This window comes from Callospermophilus lateralis, chromosome 2 (genome assembly GCF_048772815.1).
Source record: "Callospermophilus lateralis isolate mCalLat2 chromosome 2, mCalLat2.hap1, whole genome shotgun sequence".
NCBI classification, from domain to species: domain Eukaryota; kingdom Metazoa; phylum Chordata; class Mammalia; order Rodentia; family Sciuridae; genus Callospermophilus; species Callospermophilus lateralis.
In genome coordinates, this window is record NC_135306.1 from 196,673,850 (window position 1) to 196,694,585 (window position 20,736).

The 20,736-nt window shown below is 36.9% G+C and overlaps 2 protein-coding genes across 2 annotated transcripts; one reads left to right on the forward strand and one right to left on the reverse strand.

Annotated features, from left to right (window-relative positions):
- Nucleotides 1-3,635: 3,635 nt before the first annotated feature.
- On the reverse strand, nucleotides 3,636-4,589 carry LOC143390495 (olfactory receptor 5AP2). Its single transcript, XM_076842873.2, has one exon. The coding sequence runs from the start codon at nucleotides 4,587-4,589 to the stop codon at nucleotides 3,636-3,638; it is 954 nt and encodes a 317-aa protein (XP_076698988.2).
- A 9,011-nt stretch (nucleotides 4,590-13,600) lies between these two features.
- Nucleotides 13,601-14,533, forward strand: LOC143391796 (olfactory receptor 5AR1). The gene has a single exon (XM_076844549.2). It carries the CDS (start codon nucleotides 13,601-13,603, stop codon nucleotides 14,531-14,533), a length of 933 nt encoding a protein of 310 aa, XP_076700664.2.
- Nucleotides 14,534-20,736: the final 6,203 nt, after the last annotated feature.

Consider the following 20,736-nt stretch of genomic DNA (forward strand, 5'->3'; position numbering starts at 1 on the left):
TAATTCAAGTAGGAAAACTAATTTCTTAACCCTATCATATGTGAGGTCCCTGATGCCAAGATATTAGTTTAATGTATTCATCTGGAACTCAGACGAGTAGTCAGTACTAGAGATAAATATTTTAGAATCATTACAGACTTTCTAGATCACCTAAGAATAATTTGTTGGCATCTAAAAAATATTAAGAAGAAGGAAGATCTATGAAAGCTAGCTGGAAAGAATTGTACAGAAGAAAAAGAGAAAAACAGTTTATACACTACCTGGAAGACACATGCCAGTGATCTAAGTTACTCTCACTAGGCCCCATCTCTTAAAGATTATATCCCTCCCAATAATCTCACATAAGGAGCAAAACTTTAATACACAGGGACATTCAACATGTAAACATTCAAGGGACACTCAAGATATAAACTGTAGCATTGTTTAAGATATTGAAAAAATATTTCTACTTCTATTGAGGTCACATACTTCATTAATCTCCTGTCCACCCCCCCAAAAAAAAATCATTACATAAAGTCTACTATATTGTGAATTATGTATTTTAATTGGTGACTGCTTTATTTTATTGTTTGGTACAGTTTTATAAACACATTTTGGGATAGTTTTAAAAGAGGCAATTGACATACTGATTGCCTTCTAATCTATTTTTTTCAGAATGATGCAGTAGTGAAGACTACAAAGGGGTGTATCAAGTTAGCTAGAGGAATCAATTGTGACAAGTCATCCTATGATAACAAGAGATTGAGACAGATAATAAATCCCTGGATGCAGTGGTGCTAAGGTCTCATGTTTCCCTGACAAGTTCAGATTCAAAAGAAAACTGTTACCACAGTTGTGGAGAGTGAATAAGCCCTGGTCATCCGCTGATCTTGTGGTGTCAGCAAAGCCATGCCTGGCAAACATTCCTTGCCAAAGACAGGATGTGGGAACAGCCTTGAGAATTGGCTCTGTCACCAACATCTATCAGATGTTCCAATACAATGGATTTTCTGGGTACTACAGGATAACCGCAAGATATTCCTAACACTTCAACATTTTAGTGCACAAAGAATTCTCTTGATAACGCACAGGCCTTCAACAATTTGCAGAGCTTTTATAGTTCGACTTCTTTATCATGAGACCCTATATAATAAAGTTGCTTATCTGGTTCAGGGTCACTGTTCCTCCATCAGAGGACAGAGTCTAAACTGGCCCCAGCTTTACTTAAAAATGTCTTTGTGTTTTCATTAATCTGATGTTGCCCCTTCTAGAGATCTTTTGTTGTTGATGGGCAGGTCACTGCACAAAATAAAATTGGAACATAGTATGGAGCAAATGTACTATGAAGGAGTAGGGAAACTGAGAAGATCAATAGTGAGCTTAATTGTCAATGGGACAGAGAAATAAATTTATATCAGATGGGACATCAGTCAAGGGAATTATTAAGAAGAGTGATGTTAGATAATATTAGCAAACAATCAAAAATATTAGAGTTTAAGATACTAATGCTTAAGGAAAGGAGAGAAGCATATTCAGAAATTAAATCTGTGAATTTCCCCAAAATGTGAAAGAGCTGGTTTGAAATAGAAGAGGGTCTTTGTCCACCATGACAGAAGGGAAGGAAGAACATATTTATGAGAATTTAGAGGTGAGAAGATGAAGTAAGGTAAGATCAGCAAAAGAGAATGGAATTCTCAAGGGTTTTTCTTAGCTGTGCTAAAGAGTTTAAATAGAGGACACAGCAAAGAATTATTAAACTTTCCTGGGTTGGGATTTAGTAAGACGAGTAAAAAGGAGAGAAAATGGAGCCATGGAATTGGGAGTGACTGAAAGTGAGTCCTTCCACGATATACCATGGAATCTTAACTGGGAGAAGAGGAAGTTCAGACTTAAGCATGGTAATGGATAAAGATGAAGTGTCAATTACCTTTGAGTGATGAATAAAAAATAAGTCAGAAGATGAATGTTATAGAATATTAACTGGAATAGAGGGAAATGAATGGAGGCAGAAAATCATGAGACAATTTAAAATATCTTTGAGAAAAACCTTGGTTAAATGTAAAAAATGGAAATTGTGGTAAAATGAGAGAACTGCTTAAAGTGGTCAGGATGAGATTATATCTCAGTGTGGGCTCCAACAAATGTATCAAAGATGAATTTTCTTTTTTTTTTTTTTAGTTGAAACTAGTGTCTAATGTATTTAATTAAATTAGATTTAAAAGCAATAATGATTTGGCCTGAACTTCTATCCTCAATCATATATATATACATACCTACACACATATATGTGTGTATGTAGATATGATTGGTTCATAAATACATCTGATGTTTCTTTGTTTTAAATATTTTATTTTTTTTATTAGTTACACATGACAGTACAATGATCTTGATATCATATCAAGATCATTGTACTGTCAGGGATGAATTTTCACAAGATGATTTCAAATCATTATTTATACCTCCTTTGACTTGCCATCTTTACATCAAAGAATGCTGTGGTCCCATTGTTCCACCAGTAATGCATCTCCACCCAACTAAAATAAATAACAGGGCATTTAATTTGACTAACATGTATTGAAAACTACATGAAACTTTGGAAGGAGCAGAAACAAAAAGTTCAACTGTATTGATAGATAATGTTCCAAATATTTTATTTATTTCACAAGGTTAGTAAAATATTTAACTATTATTGCTGTGGTTCCCTGATAAGACTTTTATGTATCTTATTTGGTATTATTTCACTTGAGTTATGGTGTTATTATATATAATTATATATATAATGTTATTATATATAATGAAGACTGTGGCAATACCCAGATGTGCTTTACCTGCTTCAAGTAACTACTATTCCAGCTTCCAGCTGTTTTTGCAGCTGACAGTTCACATCTGACATCTGCTGTTAGAATTTCCTCTGCTGGATGAATTGTCCAAGATTACACATCCTCCTACTTAGTAACTCACATCCCAAACTGAGCATGTGAATTACAAGTTTCACAAAGCTCTAAATGATTGACTCAGCACCAGCACTTCTTAGGAGAGTGGCTGAGATCTCTTTTGCAGTTCATCACCATTCACTTTAAAAAAAAAAAAAATATCTATTTTTAGTTGTAGTTGGACACAATACCTTTATTTTATTTATTTATTTTTTATGTGGTGCTGAGGATTGAACCCAGGGCCCTGTAAATGCTAAGCAAGCCATCTACCACGGAGCCACAACCCCAACCCCCAAATTCACCATCTTTTGCCATCCTGCTTCCCTCCCAATACAGTTATCAATCCTGAGAATGCTCTCCAATAAACTTCCTTTATACAAATGTCTGCCTTAGAGTCTGTTTGCCTTGTCCTCAAACAACAACACTAATGCAAATATTATAAATCCATGACTGAAAAAGCTAAATATTGAAATTAAAACATGGGCTCATGACATCCAATTCCAAATGTTTTCATACTTTTACCAATCACAACCGTCATCCAACATGTCAATGAATCTTAGGGGCCTATGTAGACAAATTTAAAATACTAGGAGATTAACAAGTATATCTAATTTTATAACATCTACTTGGACATGGAGAAAGAGCTTAAAGAATTATCTAATAAAATTCAAATGAAATATATACATATATATTTTACATAACAAGAGGGTGGGAGATGTGGCCTTAGTGTAGGTGTTTCTGTAAGGTCTTTCTCAGGGCCTCTTTCACATCTTTATTTTTCAGACTGTAGATGAGGGGGTTCAGCATGGGGATGACCACTGTATAAAACACAGAGACAACCTTGTCCTGCTCCATTGAGTAGCTCGATGTGGGTCGCAAATACATGAAGAGAATGGTCCCAAAGAAAATGGTGACCGCCACAAGGTGGGAGGCACAGGTGGAAAAGGCCTTGCGCCTTCCCTCTACTGAACGCATCTTCAGTATGGCAATGAGGATGCACAGGTAGGAAATGAGGACAATCACTACACAGCTGATGACATTAAAACTGGAGAAAGCCATGATCACAATGCCATTGATGTGGGTGTCTGAACATGACAGTTTGAGCAGGGGTGGGGTGTCACAGTAGAAGTGGTTGATCCTATTAGAGCCACAAAAGGACAACCTGAAAGTCATGCCTGTGTGGATGGCTGCATTTCCAAAGCCTGCAAGGAAGCAAGTACCCACTAATGAGAAACAAATTCTGTTAGACATGAGAACTGGGTAGAGCAGGGGGTTCCAAATGGCTGCATAGCGATCATATGCCATCGTGGCCAGCAGGAAGCACTCAGTTCCCAGGAAGGAGCCAAAGAAGTAGAACTGGGCAGCACACCCATTAAAAGAAATGGCCTTGTTCTCAGCCACAAGGTTCACCAGCATCTTAGGAGTGACAGAAGAAGAGTAAGAGGCATCCACAAAGGACAGGCTGCTGAGAAAGAAGTACATGGGGGTGTGGAGGTGAGGCTCCATCTTGATCAGTGCAATCATGCCCAGATTACCCACCATGGTTGCCACATAGATGGACAGAAACAGTGCAAAGAGGACACCTTGCAGATGGGGATTGTCTGAGAGTCCCAAGAGGACAAATTCTGTCACTTCTGTTTGATTTCTTCTCTGGACCTCTTTCATGAGGCTGATCATCTGAAAGGCAATAAGAGAGATGATGGACACTGCATTTGGTCAGCTGAATACCTGACAGATTTTTAAGTATATTTCAGTGGAATATGTAAATACTAAAAGAAGAGTGAAAAGTGAAGAGCATAGTAAACAAGTGTGTTGGACTTGATGCCAAGTAAAAAACCTGTATCTTTGTACTAGGTGTGCAGCCTACTAATCATCCTGAGACAAGTGGCTAGTATACATTAAGTATGATTGCTTTTCTTTAACTACTAAAAAAGATTAATATGTTAATGAATTTATATATATATATATATATATATATATATATATATATATATATATATTACCAGGGATTAATCCTAGGGGAACTTAACCACTGACCCACATCTCCTGCATGTTTTATTTTTTTATATTGAGATAGGATCCCCCTAAGTTGCTCAGGGCTTTCTAATTTACTGAGGCTGGCTTTGAACTTGCAATACTCCTGCCCCAAACTCCAATGTCCGTGGGACTACAGGCATGTGCTACCATGCCCATTAGATTAAACAATCTTAAGGGATAATTATTTATGATAATTAATTTAAATTAGTTTTATATACTCTGTACCACTTCTGGAAAGAAGACAGAATAAATTCAGACCACTGAATATTCATTTGTAGTACAAAGAGAATTAATTAGATACATTGAAAGTTAGCATTAATAGTCAATAGTACTTGATCCCAAGGAGGGAGTGCTTTAAAATTTTATGGCCAGAAGAAAGTGGAGGATATCCTATATAGCCAATATGGTTCCAATGTCACTACCAGCTTTCCAGATCAGTATGTGCAAAGCAAAAAGGCTTCAGTTAAAATTTTAGAATTTTTAAAATTCACTTTAGTAATTAGAAAATCAGGTTGTAAAAATGAGTAAATATCCCTGAATAAAAAAATTAAAGTGGCTGAGACAATGAAACCTCTTAGTGATCAGATCCACAACATCAAAATAGAACCGATAGCATGGTAAGGTGAGTGTGTAGATCATGGTCATCTGGTATACATTTCAAAAAGATAAGGATAATTTTTAAATATTTTAATCATATTAATGTACCTGTTGAAGAGCCAGATATGTTTAACCTGGCTTAAGCATAATACAATGTAAACATTTATAAATATATCACAGTACCCAATTAAAATACACAATTCTTATGTCTTAATCTATCAGTTAAAAATAAATTTAACTAATAGCAATTTTAACAAACCAACAGAATTAAAAAACACCAGAAGTCAAACATGAAACTTTCTAGTCACCATACTAAATTAGGGGAATAATTTGACACCAAGTTATTTAAATGGAAAAAAGACTTATTCTTTGAAAATTATAATGAAGCCAGATATAGGGGAAAAAATAACTAAAAAGTGATGCCAGCCTACATCTTCCAAGTAAGTTTTTGGGTAGCACCTATCGATGAAATGCTTCTTCAATTCTTTCACTCAAAGCCTGCATCTCTATCATGACCTCAGATTTTTAAACACGAGATTAAACTGTGCCAGGCTTGCCATCAAAATATGGATCAAAAGGTAAGGCAAAGTACTAAATCATATATCAGCCAGAGAAAGTAATTATTTATTAGTGTCTAAAATTAATACGCAGGAACAATACTCAATACTGTGCTCACAATGGAGAAAGAGTCTACTAAACCAAAGTGGGGGAAAGAGTGGGAAGGAGCTGATTCCACAGGTACAGACATGGCCACACAACAAGTGTCTCCTGATGCTCTGCTCAATGTAGTTTCTACTGAGATGTACTCAATAACCTAAGCCATGTTAAAACCTCATCTTTTCACAGCATAACACCTTCAAAGTGATCTTGATATTTGAACTTCAAAAGCAGCTTCTCTAGAAGTAATTGGATGGGGGGAGACACAGATTTTCTCTACTTCCCCAAACAGGAAGTGTTCCTAAGAATATAAATCTAACAACAACAACAACAACAAAAAAAACACTTAAATATCCTAGCCATACTAATAAAGCAATGATAGATGAAAAATAACTAGTATTAAAATTTTTAAAGTTTTTTTGTTTGATGATTTCTTGTGCTCTGCAAGCAGTGTGCTGTTTCTTTCTGTGTTAATTTATTTAAATCCTATAGAATAGGCAATGCAATTCTCTCCTTTTGCAGAGTAAAAATGTAAGATACAAAAGTTAACTTGCAGAGAATCAAAGTTTGACTAATAGAGTCCAAATTTATACTCACCAATGTAAATCTCATGTCCTTAACATTTGAGATTATTTAAACTTACTGTCAATAATAGATTGGGCATTAATACATATTCTATGTGATGATATAATTTTTTTTCATTAATAGGCCAGAATACATTTAATTACTTTAGTAAGTCATATCTTCTCATGAAAAACTGAGTATTATTGCTGAAAATTACCTTTCCTAAAATTCACTTTTATTAATATTTATTATTAGCAAAACATGATTTCTTTTACATTTATGGTGTGAATTACATGCTTCCAACTCCTCACAATTTTGACAAATTTCTTTTCTGTTCTTCTGAGATATTCTCCTTTGTGCTTTTGAGATTTTGCAGCTAAACTTCTAGCCCAAAGAGAAATAATCTGAGTTTCTCATTTCTTTCTAAGAGCTTTCTGAAAATAACTTTTTAAATTTCCTGAGGTATTTCTGATGGGTAAAAAGTTTATGTCAATCATAATATTTGCTGCTTATATTCATCCTAAAGATGTACAGATCTCTTATCAATAAAAACAGATGTGACACTTATTTAACATGTATTTGTAGCCACTCAGTGCTTCGGGAACTTTGGGTCAAAGGACAATTAAGGAAATGAATAGCAAAATGGATTTTTCTTTGGTTAAATGAACGGGACTCTTTATATCTTTTCCTTACCTTTTGTAACTGCTTGAGCATTAGTTTATTCCTTTGCTTGTTCCTCTTCTATGCCTAAATTCATGAAAAAAAAAAATTTTAAAAATCAAACATGATACCTTCTTAGAGAATATGCTGACTGTCAAGGTCCCAAGGTAACCAGGATGCAGAGTTAGAATGGACTTAGAGACCATGCATTACAGAAGGACACCAAAACTACTCTGTGTTCAGCAGTGGTAGAGAGGTTCTTTCTTCTCCTCCTTCTCCTCCCCCTCCTCCTCCTCCTCCTCCTCCTCCTCCTCCTCCTCCTCCTCCTTCTTCTTCTTTTTACTTTTTCTGAAAGTTAAGTAATCCAATTTATTATATCAAAATAAAGTACCTTTCAAAATACTAAGTTCATCATTACAGTGAGGCTACCATTCCGTTCACAGATATTTCCAGTAATAGAGTCTTCCGAAGAGACTCCAGAGTAAACATCCTAGCTCATTTATATAGGATATATTTCTTATTCTTTGGTCTCTGGGGACTGTGTCCCTTAAGTTTCCTCATTGTATTCTACTTACTTTCCCCTTTTAAATTAAGGAAATCACATATTCCTTTCATATATTTCTCCTTTACCCTCAGGATACATGAAGACAGAGGAGAATAAATTTTGAGCCATTATGCAACCGTCTTCTGTCTCCCCTGATAAGCTCCCTTGGGAAGAATTAAGAGTTCTCAAAGTTGCAGTTTCGCTCTACAGTGGGGTCTCCTCTCTATAAGGAGGCTGTCTGCATATGAGAACTTAGGTGACCTGGAAAATGGCTAGGGAACTCAGCAGAGGAGACACCAAGAGAAGGATAAGAGAAGAGGCCTATTTGGGGCTTGGAATCCTAGGTCTGTGAAATCAAGATTGTGAAATCATGTATTTCAGTAATCTCTGTGCCTAAGCATTTTCATTTCTAATGACTCGGGTGACTAGAGATTGAATAATGAATGTGATTTGCTACATCAAATATATGTAGATAATCAATGATTTTCCCTAACCCTAACACACTCCTGCCCACTCTCCAGAGCAAGAAATAGTCATCAGTCCCCACAGCCAGGATTGAGATGCACAAGAAACTCCATCCTCAAAATACAACTTCTATATAAGGGGCTCAAGGTCTGACATGAATTGATCAACATCTAATAATGATTTACATCATTTAGGCTACTTTGAGAAGATTAATTTATTTCAGTATCATTTAATTAATGAAATCTGCAGTAAATGAAGAACTCAAATACTAAAAAGATGTATGGTTTATCTCCACAATTCAGAGGAGAGATATTTGCATGATTTTGGTTAAATATTAATCCCCAGTGTTTGTTTATTTGTTTTATTGATGCCTTATAGTGAAAGTATAATAAGGTCCTCTCAATGCTGTGCTACCAGTATTTTTACATGTACAAACATTCTAACTATTCACATGGGATATTATTGAATTAATTTTATATAAAACAAACTTGTTGTGGGTGCATTTACTAAGTAATTCGAGGGAGAAAATGGTTTTGAGTTTTACCAAGCACTTTCATCCTTTTGGAAATTTACATCCTGAGCTAGAATGTTGCAAGACTACCTTGGGTACTTCCAGGGTAAACTTACATCAGCCTGAATTTTTAAGTTACATTTATGGAGTTTTTTTTCGTATATGTGCAATCATCTGCCTTTTTTTCATTGTGTAGTTGAGCCTAATTGGTTATTTAGTAAAATAAGCATTGCTTTTTAATTGAAAAATGAAAAGAAGGAAGCTCTTTAATCTGCTCCAACCTGGGATCTTAAAGTTTCTTTTTGCCAAAGGAAGCACCCAGTTTCTTTCATGTAAAAAAGGAAAGAAAATGGAAACTAACTCTTTCACTGAAAGTGAACAAAGACACATGACTATATCCACAGTGGCAGGTATACTGAACTCTAAAGGAGTGGTTTTTGACGTATCCTTCATTTTCTTCATAGTAAATGCTGGGATTTCCAAAAAACTTCTCTTAGGCTTTGTGTTACTTGAAGTGATTTTTAAAACACTTGTATCAATGTATAATTAATAAACTGCAAATAACTGCACATAGTCAGTGTGTACAATTTGATGGGCTTAGGTAGACGCAAACCCCCATGGCACGATCAGCACAACAGTGTTAATGGACACATTCAATACCAATTCCAGGTAGAATTCAATCTTTAGTTATTTTTCTTTAACCATTATAGTAATATGTAAATTTCATCCTGTAGGACATGAAAAGTATCATCCTCTTTCAGGGGACTTTTAGCATGAGCAGAGAGACCTTAATCATTCCCAAAATCACACCCTGTAGACATCTTTAGGCTGGACAAAAGCCCAGGTAGTTCTTAAATTAGATTCAATCGTTACTCAAGAGTCTTGAAAAATGAATCCCTGTGTTTATCGTGAAGACTGAAGGAAAAGAGAGGGAGATTCCTTAGGGAATGACAGCTCAACAAATCTTTGAGTCCCCCGTGAATGCAGACAATCCTTTCATCATATTCCTTCCGGGAAATTATCTGTTACTCAGAGACATAAATTTGCCCTGCGCTCATGATCAAGGATGGGAGGAGTAGGAAGCTGAACCAGCTGCCAGGGCGATTCACCATTTTTGGATTATTCTCAGAATATTTGTTCAGTGCTTCTCAATCAAAGAAGAGGAGACCATTCATCCTCTCACCACCAACAAGTGGAAAACAGGTCAGACCACAGTTGGGACAGAAGAGGAAAGAGACGTGATCTATTTGGGATGCAATATTACACTGCCTGATGCTTCTCTGAGCACAGGTTCTACTTGACACCAGGTTCCTGCCATTAAAAGATTTCAGAAAGAGACATAGGCCATGGGTTTGGTTTTCAGTTATCTCATAAATCTGAATTCATAAAATGCTAGAATTGGAGGGTCTTGGGTGATTGATGTTCTCCACCCAATCTAATTAACAAATCCACAATCTGTATTTAATGTAGCAATTCACCAAAACCCACTACTGAAAAGTAGAACTAAAACTAGAGTCTCCAGACTCTTCCTATAGTATTCTTTTTATATAAATTTGCAAACTCAGGTGATACATAGAAATCTGAAATGTGTTTGCTCCAAATGTACTGCTTTTCTGGTGTCTTGTTAAATAGTTCAGTATGTTGTTAAAAATGGAGCATATTCATTTTCTTAATATCCAGACTTTAAGAATCATAAAGTTTTTTCTTATTAAGTGCTGAGTTTGGCTCTTATAACCTAGTTTCTACTTGTTTTACTTTTCATATAATAGAAAGGCTATAGAATTAAAATCATTTCTCCCTAAAGGATAACGATTCCCTGATGCATTAGTTCTATGAAATAAGCACTTGATATATTTTAGAGTTATAAATGCACTCATCTACTAAATTAAAACATCAATATTTACACACCATGGCCAACTGCATTAAGCACTTGCCACATGACAGCCACTGAATCCAGCACTTATACATAGTTTAACCAATTTGTGCAGAAAAATATTAAGGTGAGTGTATTAACCCCAAATAACCAATAAAATCCAATATACTCCAAGAAGATAAGCACTGTGGTGGAAGCAATAATAGCTGAGAATGACATACAGTACATTTGTCTAACCACTACAAAAGACAGCAGGCAAGTTCTTTTTTCAATTGGTGAAACTTCTCATACCTGCCTGACCTCTAATCACATTTTCCAATTGAGTGAAGTGAATTGAGTGGCATATACCCAGCTGTGGGTCAAACTCTTGATTGCTGTTGCTGTGTTCTTGCAAGGTTTCTCTAACTCTCAATTCTGAAGTCTATATAAACCCACATTGTAGAGATTGAGGTATGACTCTGCTTCCTTATCTATAAAACTCTACAGCTGGCTTCTATTTTCAACAGTAGGATTGCTTTCCACTTCATGAAATGCACGGGCATGCTAACAAATGGTGTACATTGTGTCACTGTTCCTGGTAGGTTGCTTTTAATTTCCTATGTGAAGCATCAGGGTAAAAAATGAAAATACCATCCTTTGGGAAACTGGCAGTCCCAGATTAAATGCTGATTCTACAACTAGCTCACAATGTAAAGTCCCCTCAGCATATGTTTCTGTTTTGCAATGAACCTAACTTATGAAATAATGTATGTAATCACATGTAGCAGTAATGAGTTGAGCTGGAGTAGGACAAGTACTCTATCTTTTCAGCCAGATGTATCAAAGTATGACTGACAAAATAAATAGGATGTATTGAAAAATAAAATATGGTATATTTTAGTGAATGTATGAATAAGTGAAATATCATCAGAAAGAATACTGTAAACAAATTCATCACACATCAAAAGTTTTCTTGGACCTTTTCCTTTCCTGTTGCCATACACCTCTCACACACCTCTACAACCACAATCACTGATCTGCTTTCTTCTGCCACTATTGACTCTCTTGAATTTTCTAGATTTTTATGAATGAAATCAGGTGTTTTCTTTTTTTCTGTTATTTTTTTTGTCTCTCAGCCTAATTATGTTAAGACTCATCCACCATGACACATGTATCAATACATGGTTCCTTTTAATTGTTGAGTAGTTTGTCCCATTTTATGAACACAAGCATCTATCAGTGAGTATGTAGGCTGTTTCCAGGTTTTCTTTTCAACTGAATATCAAGTTGGCATAGACATGTTTGATTTTATATGAAATTGTAAAAGTATCTGCCAACATGGGACAGAAAATGGTGAAGAAAGATCTCTCTCTCTTTGATGTCATTACTTATATTCTGTAAAGAGAGTGAAAGCTAGGGTTAAGAGTTTTCACTATTTATAAATCCCAGGATTAAGAATAATTCATCATGAATGTCTATAGCCCATGCATGACACATTGCACCTTCTCTGCTTCCTTTTCTTTCCTGAACAGTAAACCAATTAAAGCAAGTGCAGTCTGTCTTCTCCCTTTTTAACTCATAGGTGCTACTTACTTTAAAATTATCTATGTTTGTCTTTTTTGTTTGTGTGTGTGGCTGGTTGGTTGGTTTGGTTTGCCACGTTTTCAATTGAATAGATGCTCATCCAACAAATGGGAGAAAAACTTTACAAATGTATGTTCCTGTGTGGCCTCTGAATTCAACAATGCTTTCTCTATTTCTGCTGAGTGGCAGCCCTACTCTCTTAACTATGAGGTCAGTTGTGTCATGGCTATTGGTTAAGCAATAGAATTATCCAGAGACACAACTGTGTCTTCACCTGATTAAGTCCCATACCTTACCCTGGAGGACTTCTAAAAGTAAGTAAGTAAATAAATAAATAAACAAAGGATTAAGTTTGTTCCCATGCATGACAGATAGGACAAGAAAAGGAAAGGCAGGCACAGAAACAGATTTACCTTTCACGAAATCACATACACTCAGAAAGTAAAAATGGACTCTGGAGTCAGGCCCAGTTCTGCTATGATCTGTCTGTTGATTTTGTTTAAATTGTTTAACATATAGCCTTGTTCTTTTTATATAACAGTTGTCGGGATTAAATGATATCACACTTATAAAGCACTCAGTAAAGTTTGGGCCTATAATGAATACTCAGTAGGTCCTAGCATTTTAAAAATCATTCTTTATCACCACTTTATCTTCTGTACCTGACCCTCTTCACCAAGTATTTCACCTTCTTGTCTGTGCTTCTGATATGTTATGCTTTGAGATCTCCTAGTCTTTCATTTCCCTCTTCATCCTTATCTGCAAGGAGAATTAATGTGCATGTATTGTCTACATTTATGTTTGCTTTGTTTTAGAAATACTGAAGGAACACTAGAAATTGATGATGGATAATTGCCTTGGCCACATCAAACATCAGGTGTCAAGGGATAAATGACCTCAGAGCACCAAGATCATTGGAAAAGCAGAACTCAACCATTCCCAAGAAGCTAACATTTTTTTTCCCATCGTGTGTGGACACCAGGAGAAGACAGAACCACCACCTTCACCCAAGTCACTTCAGTCATGCCACCATTCATGGAATCTAGTTAGTGGAAGGAGTTTTTGAGATTCACCTCAAACAATGCCTACGTTTATTACAGGAACACATATAATGTCTCAAGCATATGATTGCTTATCTTTGGTTTGAATATTTCCAGTGACAGGAAACTTACTACACTCACCAATAAACCAATCCAGATACACATACAATCAGAGCAATGGATAAAGAAAACCACTCAACAGTGACAGAGTTCATCTTTATGGGCATCAGTCAAGACCCTCAGCTACAGATGATCTTCTTTGTGGTCTTCCTCATTGTCTACCTGGTCAATGTGGTGGGCAATGTTGGTATGATTATTCTGATCATATCAGACACTCAGCTTCACACACCCATGTATATTTTCCTCTGCAACCTCTCTTTTGTTGACCTGGGCTACTCCACAGCCATTGCCCCCAGGATGCTGGCTGACTTCCTGACAAAGCACAAAGTCATTTCCTTCTCCAGTTGTGCCACACAGTTTGCTTTCTTTGTCGGTTTTGTGGATACGGAGTGCTATGTCCTGGCGGCCATGGCCTATGACCGCTTTGTGGCCATCTGTCGACCCCTCCGCTACAGCACTCTCATGTCCAAGCGGGTCTGCTTGGCTCTCATGCTGGGCTCTTACTTGGCTGGACTCGTGAGCTTAGTAGCCCACACTTCACTCACATTCAGCCTCAATTACTGCGGTTCCAACATCATCAACCATTTCTTCTGTGAAATCCCACCCCTCCTGGCCCTCTCTTGCTCAGACACCTATGTCAGTGAGATACTGCTGTTCAGTCTGTGCGGCTTCATCGAGTTCAGCACCATCCTCATCATTGTCGTCTCCTATGCCTTCATCCTCATGGCCATCATCAGAATGCGCTCCGCGGAAGGCCGCTTTAAGGCTTTCTCCACCTGTGGGTCCCACCTTACTGGTGTCACCCTCTTCTATGGCACAGTCATGTTTATGTATCTGAGGCCGACATCCAGCTACTCCCTGGACCAAGACAAGTGGGCCTCTGTGTTCTACACCATCATCATCCCCATGTTGAACCCCTTGATCTACAGTTTGCGGAACAAGGATGTGAAAGCTGCATTCAAAAAGCTGGTTGGGAGAAAACCTCAATAAAACCAAAAAATGAAAAAATCTGGTTTTGTCAGAGGTAAACCATAGTGGCACAGAGGTGGTGGCAGGGAACACAAATGCAAACAACTCCTCAATAAACATCATCCATGTTACCCTCTCTTTGCTGATTACATCTTGAATTCTAAAGGAATTTTTATGACTCTATGATCTGAAATAAATATAAGTTAAATTAATATTTTTAAAGACATCCAAGTAAGAGGTACTAGCTTTTACTTAAATTATATTCTCATATATATTAGAAATTGAGGCGGGACTTTATGGGGGGGGAATTAGCTAGCCACTCTAAAACATATATTTTTTCCCCCAGGATCAGAAGAAATGCCAGGTTAAAATGTTGAAAACGTGTATACTCTCAAAGTCAGAGAAAATGTAATGGAAATTATAGTGAATGGGCTTGGAGTGAAGTATGATTTTGTTTGTTCTGGGATCCATCCTGTCATGTTAGCAAAACTTATAAGCATGTGGTATTTGCCAGGTTCTTGGGGATAAAGTTAGAAGACATGCATTGGCAACATGGAGTGTGTTATGCTTACAGTTGCAGTATTAATGCTTTAAATTGACTCCCAAACACAAAATCAGGAACCATTCAGTCTATCAAAAAGAGCTATAGTCTAATGCAGTTCTAGATAACTAGCTGTGCAAGTATTAGTTTTTTGTTGTTGTTGTTGTTGCTCTAAGTTTTCTCTTTAACCAAATAGTTATTTTCACTGGATTTCTTTGAGTCCATCTGTCTTAAAGAAGTGAACATATGAATTTTTTTCAACGTCACATATTGACATCCTTTCAGTCCTCAGAGGCCTAGGACTTTGATGCCATAAGAAGGATAGAGTTTGGAGCCATTTTAAGGCATTTTTTTTATTGCAAGTTGCAATATCTACCAGGTTAGTTTACATGCTCCCAGCATTAATTTTCTCTTTCAAGCCTAATTAGTCCCTGTCACTTTCTGCAGCTTTCCATGGTCCCTACATCATGTCCACGCAATGTTCAAAGACATCTTATAAATAGGATGTGCCAATGAGTGATCAGAAATGTGAATATAGATCCTACTTGCATGGATTTAAGGCTACAAATCTCCAAATAAAAACAAGATGTCAGGTAATAGCAATAGGTAAAGGCAGCAGACGGAAAGATGAAGAAAGCTCTCTATTTTTTGAGGAAACCATCAGTTTCAAATATTTGGGCACTCAGGAATTTGGGTTTGGGTGTTGGGGGTCAGTGGCCAGCACCTGGAGAGGATTTATCTTGGAAGAGATTAGCATTTCACAGAGAATATCACTCTAAGTTTCATGAAACATTTTATCCCCACCTGTGGACAGCATCTAAAAAGGATTTACCTTGAAAGAGATGAAAGCTATCAACATATGGATTTCATTTTTATTCCTTTTCCGCAGACCACACAATCTTGGGGTCTTTTATTTTCCATATCTAACATTCCAGACTCTGAAAGGAAGGAAGAACTTGGACATGGAGGTCTTTAGCTGCTCCCTTATGGGAGGGGGGAATGTGGGGAGGGGGGTCTTTATTTCAGAGTCCTGAAAGTAAATATGGGGGTAAGGCAGAGTGGGATGTGGGGAACTTCTAAAGCCATTGCAAGAGATGTCAATTATTTTAATGTTGTTCCAGAAGATCAGGCAGTGGGTAGGGAAGAGAGTTGCTCTGAGATGTTTTCCAGCAGCTGTGGCTGAGCTGATCACTATTGTAAAACCAAAATAGGGAGAAAACAACATTACAATAATATGTGAAGATTAACTGGTTTGTTAGGTTAGGTGAGACAATTGTAACATAGAATGAAGAATAATTAGCTTACCAGTGTTAGGAGAATAATGCTAGTGTAAAAGGTAAAGACTAACTAAATTGTTAGTGCTAGGAACATGATTTTGACATGTAGTATAGCTGAGGACTCTATTTTTCTTAATTATGGTCTAATCATATTTGGGATGTTCTTCTCATAATTTCAGGGCTCTGGTTCCTTTGGAGCATAGCAAGCATGATTGATCTTGGAACCATATTTTTCTGGTAGTTTAATTGTTTCCATCCTGCTTGGCCCAATTACACAAAACAAGAACAGAGATAAAATTAACAGTATAGTTAAGGTTAGTAATCCAGCTATATGTGTGAGATAATACTTAAAAGGGTTAAGGGAAGAAATTTTTTTCAGCTAAACTGCCACAAAATTTTTCATTATCAAAAGTAGATGTTTTGACATTAACCATGGCAGGACCTGAGATTATAGTTTTAACACACCCAAATAAGCAGTATGAGAAAGATCAAGTCCCATTAGATAATTATGTACACTGTGCCATTGAATCTCAGTATCATTGTATGGAACTCTAGTAACACATAAGTGAGTAATATTATAATGACATTAAAGTCTCAGAATCTACCATAAATCCTGTACTTGTTTCCCTAGCCATGTAACAGAAAAATTATATAAAACTTATTGAGTGGACCCAGTAGTTAGCAAAAGATCAGTCCAAAAGTGGTGGAATTAAGATTGATTGAAGGGGGAATATCAAACCATGTCACTGGGTGAGAAATAGCTGGCTGTGGAATCTGGGCCCAATAAATCTAAGTGTCATGCTCATAGTTACGCATTTTATGAGAATAAGCATGATAAACCTGCTAACAAGAATAGTAAATTGATTCATTTTTCGTATTTCAGGTGGCCCTTTAACCATTCAACCTTGTCTCTTAAACCATTCCCAATTGGTTTACGTAAAACTAGCATTCTTCCCTGACTGACAGATGCCAGGGAGTCCAATTGATTTTGTAAAATCAGTACCAAATCAGTGACTTGTTGGATATCTACAATAACTTGTGCTATTTTTACAGTCAATAGACGCTGCTAACCTCACTGCTCCTGTATTAACCCCAGTGGATATTTCTAGCTCTATGAGTAAGGGAATAATTTAGTCTGGTGTGTGCTGCTACTCAACTGGGTAGAATTTGGTTGTGGGGTTAAATGTCAGTTTGAGGAGCAAGGAAAATTAAATTACAGAGACCAGTTTAATTTTGGTAAGCAGGGGTAAATATGAGCCTCACAATATTTCTGCAGTGTCTTCATCAATAAAAATGAAAATTATTTATATCATGTCTCTATCAGTTTGCACAATATGAGTTCAATAAATGTTTTGAGTTTAAAAAAATCTTCTTCTTTTTCATGAATTAAAAATTTTTCTATTGCTATGTCCTGTACAAGGAGGGATCCATAAACTGAACCCAAGTGTGAATTGGCTGAGATATTAAAAGTCTGAAATAATTAATAAGAAATAAAAGACAAAACACACTAAAAATAGTTTCAAAATCAGGGGCCTGATGGGTGGATCAGACCTGATGGGTCAGATTCCTCTAAAAACAAACAAAATCTTTTATGAAAATGTCGCAGTCTGTCTGGGCACAAAATCACCAGCCACTCAAGCAGGAACAAACTTTATTTCTGAACTCCACCGGCACACTCCACACATGCTCCCGGGGAATAATGCCGAACGCCACGCCTCGCAGCTCCTCCCGGGACACACTCCCCAACAGGAAATCCCTCCTCCGGAATTCCCTCCTACCACACTTCCCCAACCAATGGGAACTCTCTGGGAGTCCCGGGAGAGCTCCAAAGTAGCAGGCCTAGGCAGACAGCAGGGGTCTAATTTCCAATTGAATGCAGATGTCACCTTTCAACCCAAAATGCCATGTGTCATTCCTTCTTGGCTATAGCTCTCAGAATCTCCCCCTTCCGTTTAATTAAACAATAAGCAATGTGGCTAGGGTCCGTGCCTGTTAGGCTGTCTAATACAACATATGGTTCTTACCTGTCATCGGATGAGCTGACCTCTAGGCGTCAGCCTCCTGTCTTAGGTTGATACCACTGCAATTGGATCATACCCATCAATGACTACCGGTTCAGCATACAGCCATACTTGTGGCTAGGCCTATGCACCAGTGGGGGGGGGGGGGTGAGGTTCTTTGCCTCACCTCTGTTGGCCCCCAAATTTGGCCTTGGTGCCAGTTGGGGGGGTGAGGTTCTTGGGCTCACCTCTGTTGGCCCCCAAATTTTAGACCATCACTAGCAGAAGGGAGGAGGATACAGAAATGCCACGACACCAAACCAATTGACTGCTCCTTTGGAAAACTTGTATCACCGGTGACACCATCAGCAAAGATACTCCAGCATTACTACAATTCGCTGTACCAACAGATAGTTCACAAAGTATACAAGTGATACATAGTCCAGGCAAGTTCTGCAAGCAGTTCAAAACGGAGGAATCTATCAATATGTCCATTTCCTCCCAAAGTAAATCGACTCCTTGATTGAGCATTACTTGTTGAGTTACGATTCATTGATGCATCAGTTTATACAGTTTGTTGTGATAACTATCAAAGAAGCTGTACTTTGGTTTTATCTTTGTCTTCACTGGCACTGGGATGAAGATAGGAATTCTGGCAATGATGGCTAAAAAAAAATATGTAACATTCCAACAGGTACTAAGAAAACAATTTTCTGAACAATTTACATTATCTTGAACAGAATTATTAAATATAATGAAAAGGAAAGGTGAAAGTAAACAAACAGATCTGTTAACCTCCTTATTTGTACAAATATTAAAACAATCCTCAACAGCTGTTTACCCAATTTAAATTAAACCATTAAAATCACGTGAATAAAAAAAAAATTCGGATCCATTTTTTCATGAGCGCTCCTCATATATGATATATGGACATACTCACACACAGACATACAACACAAAACACAAGTGTGCACACAAACATACAACACATAAGACAATAGTAAAGGCCTTGTAGCTTTACACAGGTGAAATCTCCATTGCAATGTTTTAAAAACTTCACAGTCAAAAAATAAAACTGATCAGAAAAACATTAACCTAGGTCTGTATGAGCTCAAAAAGTAAAATAGAACTTTATGATGTGGGAAAATGCAATCCTGGTTAATCATTGTTGCAGATGTAAGAATAGATCAGCTGTTATGGATTTGAGTCAAATCATCTTCTTTTTGGTCTGTAGAAATTGCTTTGGTTAGTCTCTCTGAAATCCAAATCAGCTGTTGTTCTCCCTGTGGAAACACACAAACAGAAGCCCAACTCCAGACAATCACTGGGTCAGGACCTTTCCATTGTCCTGTTAGAATATCCATCCAAAGTACCTTAGGCTTATGTACATCTTTTGGACACATATGCCTTTCCACAGCACTAAGCCCTGATGAATCCAAATTTTAAAAGTTTAGAGTAAAAAGGGTTATTTTAAGTTTATCTTTGGGGGATATATACCCCTTTCCAATTTCCTCTTTTTGCTTTAATAAGTACATTTTAATAGTTTGATGAGCTCTTTCAACTATGCCTTGTCCCTGTGGATTGTATTGGGTTCCTGTTATATGAGTAATGCCAAATGATGAGAAAAATTGTTTAAAAGAGGTAGAAGTATAACCAGGACCATTATCTGTTTTTAACTGTTTTGGAACGCCCACAGTGGCAAAATTTTGTAAGCAATGAGCTATAATATCTTTAGTTTTTTCTGCAACATGAAGGGAGAAATCAAAAATCAGAAGAAGTATCAACTGTAACATGCTAATATTTTAATTTTCCAAATTCTGGCAAGTGTGTGACATCCATCTGCCAAATATGGTTAGGTATCAATCCTCTAGGACTGACTCCAAGATTAACTTGTGGTAAAAAGGTCACACAATTTTGACATTGTTTTATTATATGTCTGGCTTGTTCCTTAGTTATTTTAAAGTGCTTTTTTTAAAGTATTAGCATTCATATGGAACCTTTTATGAAAATGTCCAGTCTGTCTGTGACAAAAATTCCAGGAATGCTTTATTTAAAAGGAAGCACATCAAAGGGATTTATTGTCAGGAAGGGTTCTTCCAGGTGAACAAAGTCATCAGGATCAGACTAATTGAAGTCTACTATTTTTTTTTAATTTACTTATTTGTTCTAATTTGTTTTACATGACAGCAGAATTCATTTTGATTCATAGTACACAAATGCAGCACAATATTTCATTTCTCTGGCTGTACACAAAGTATTTTCACACCTTTCGTGTCTTCATACATGTACCCAGGGTAATGATGTCCTTCTCATTCTACCATCTTTCCTACCCTCATGCCCTCTGCCCCTTCCTCCCCTTTGCCCTATACAAAGTTCCTCCATTCCTCTCATGCCCCCCCACACACA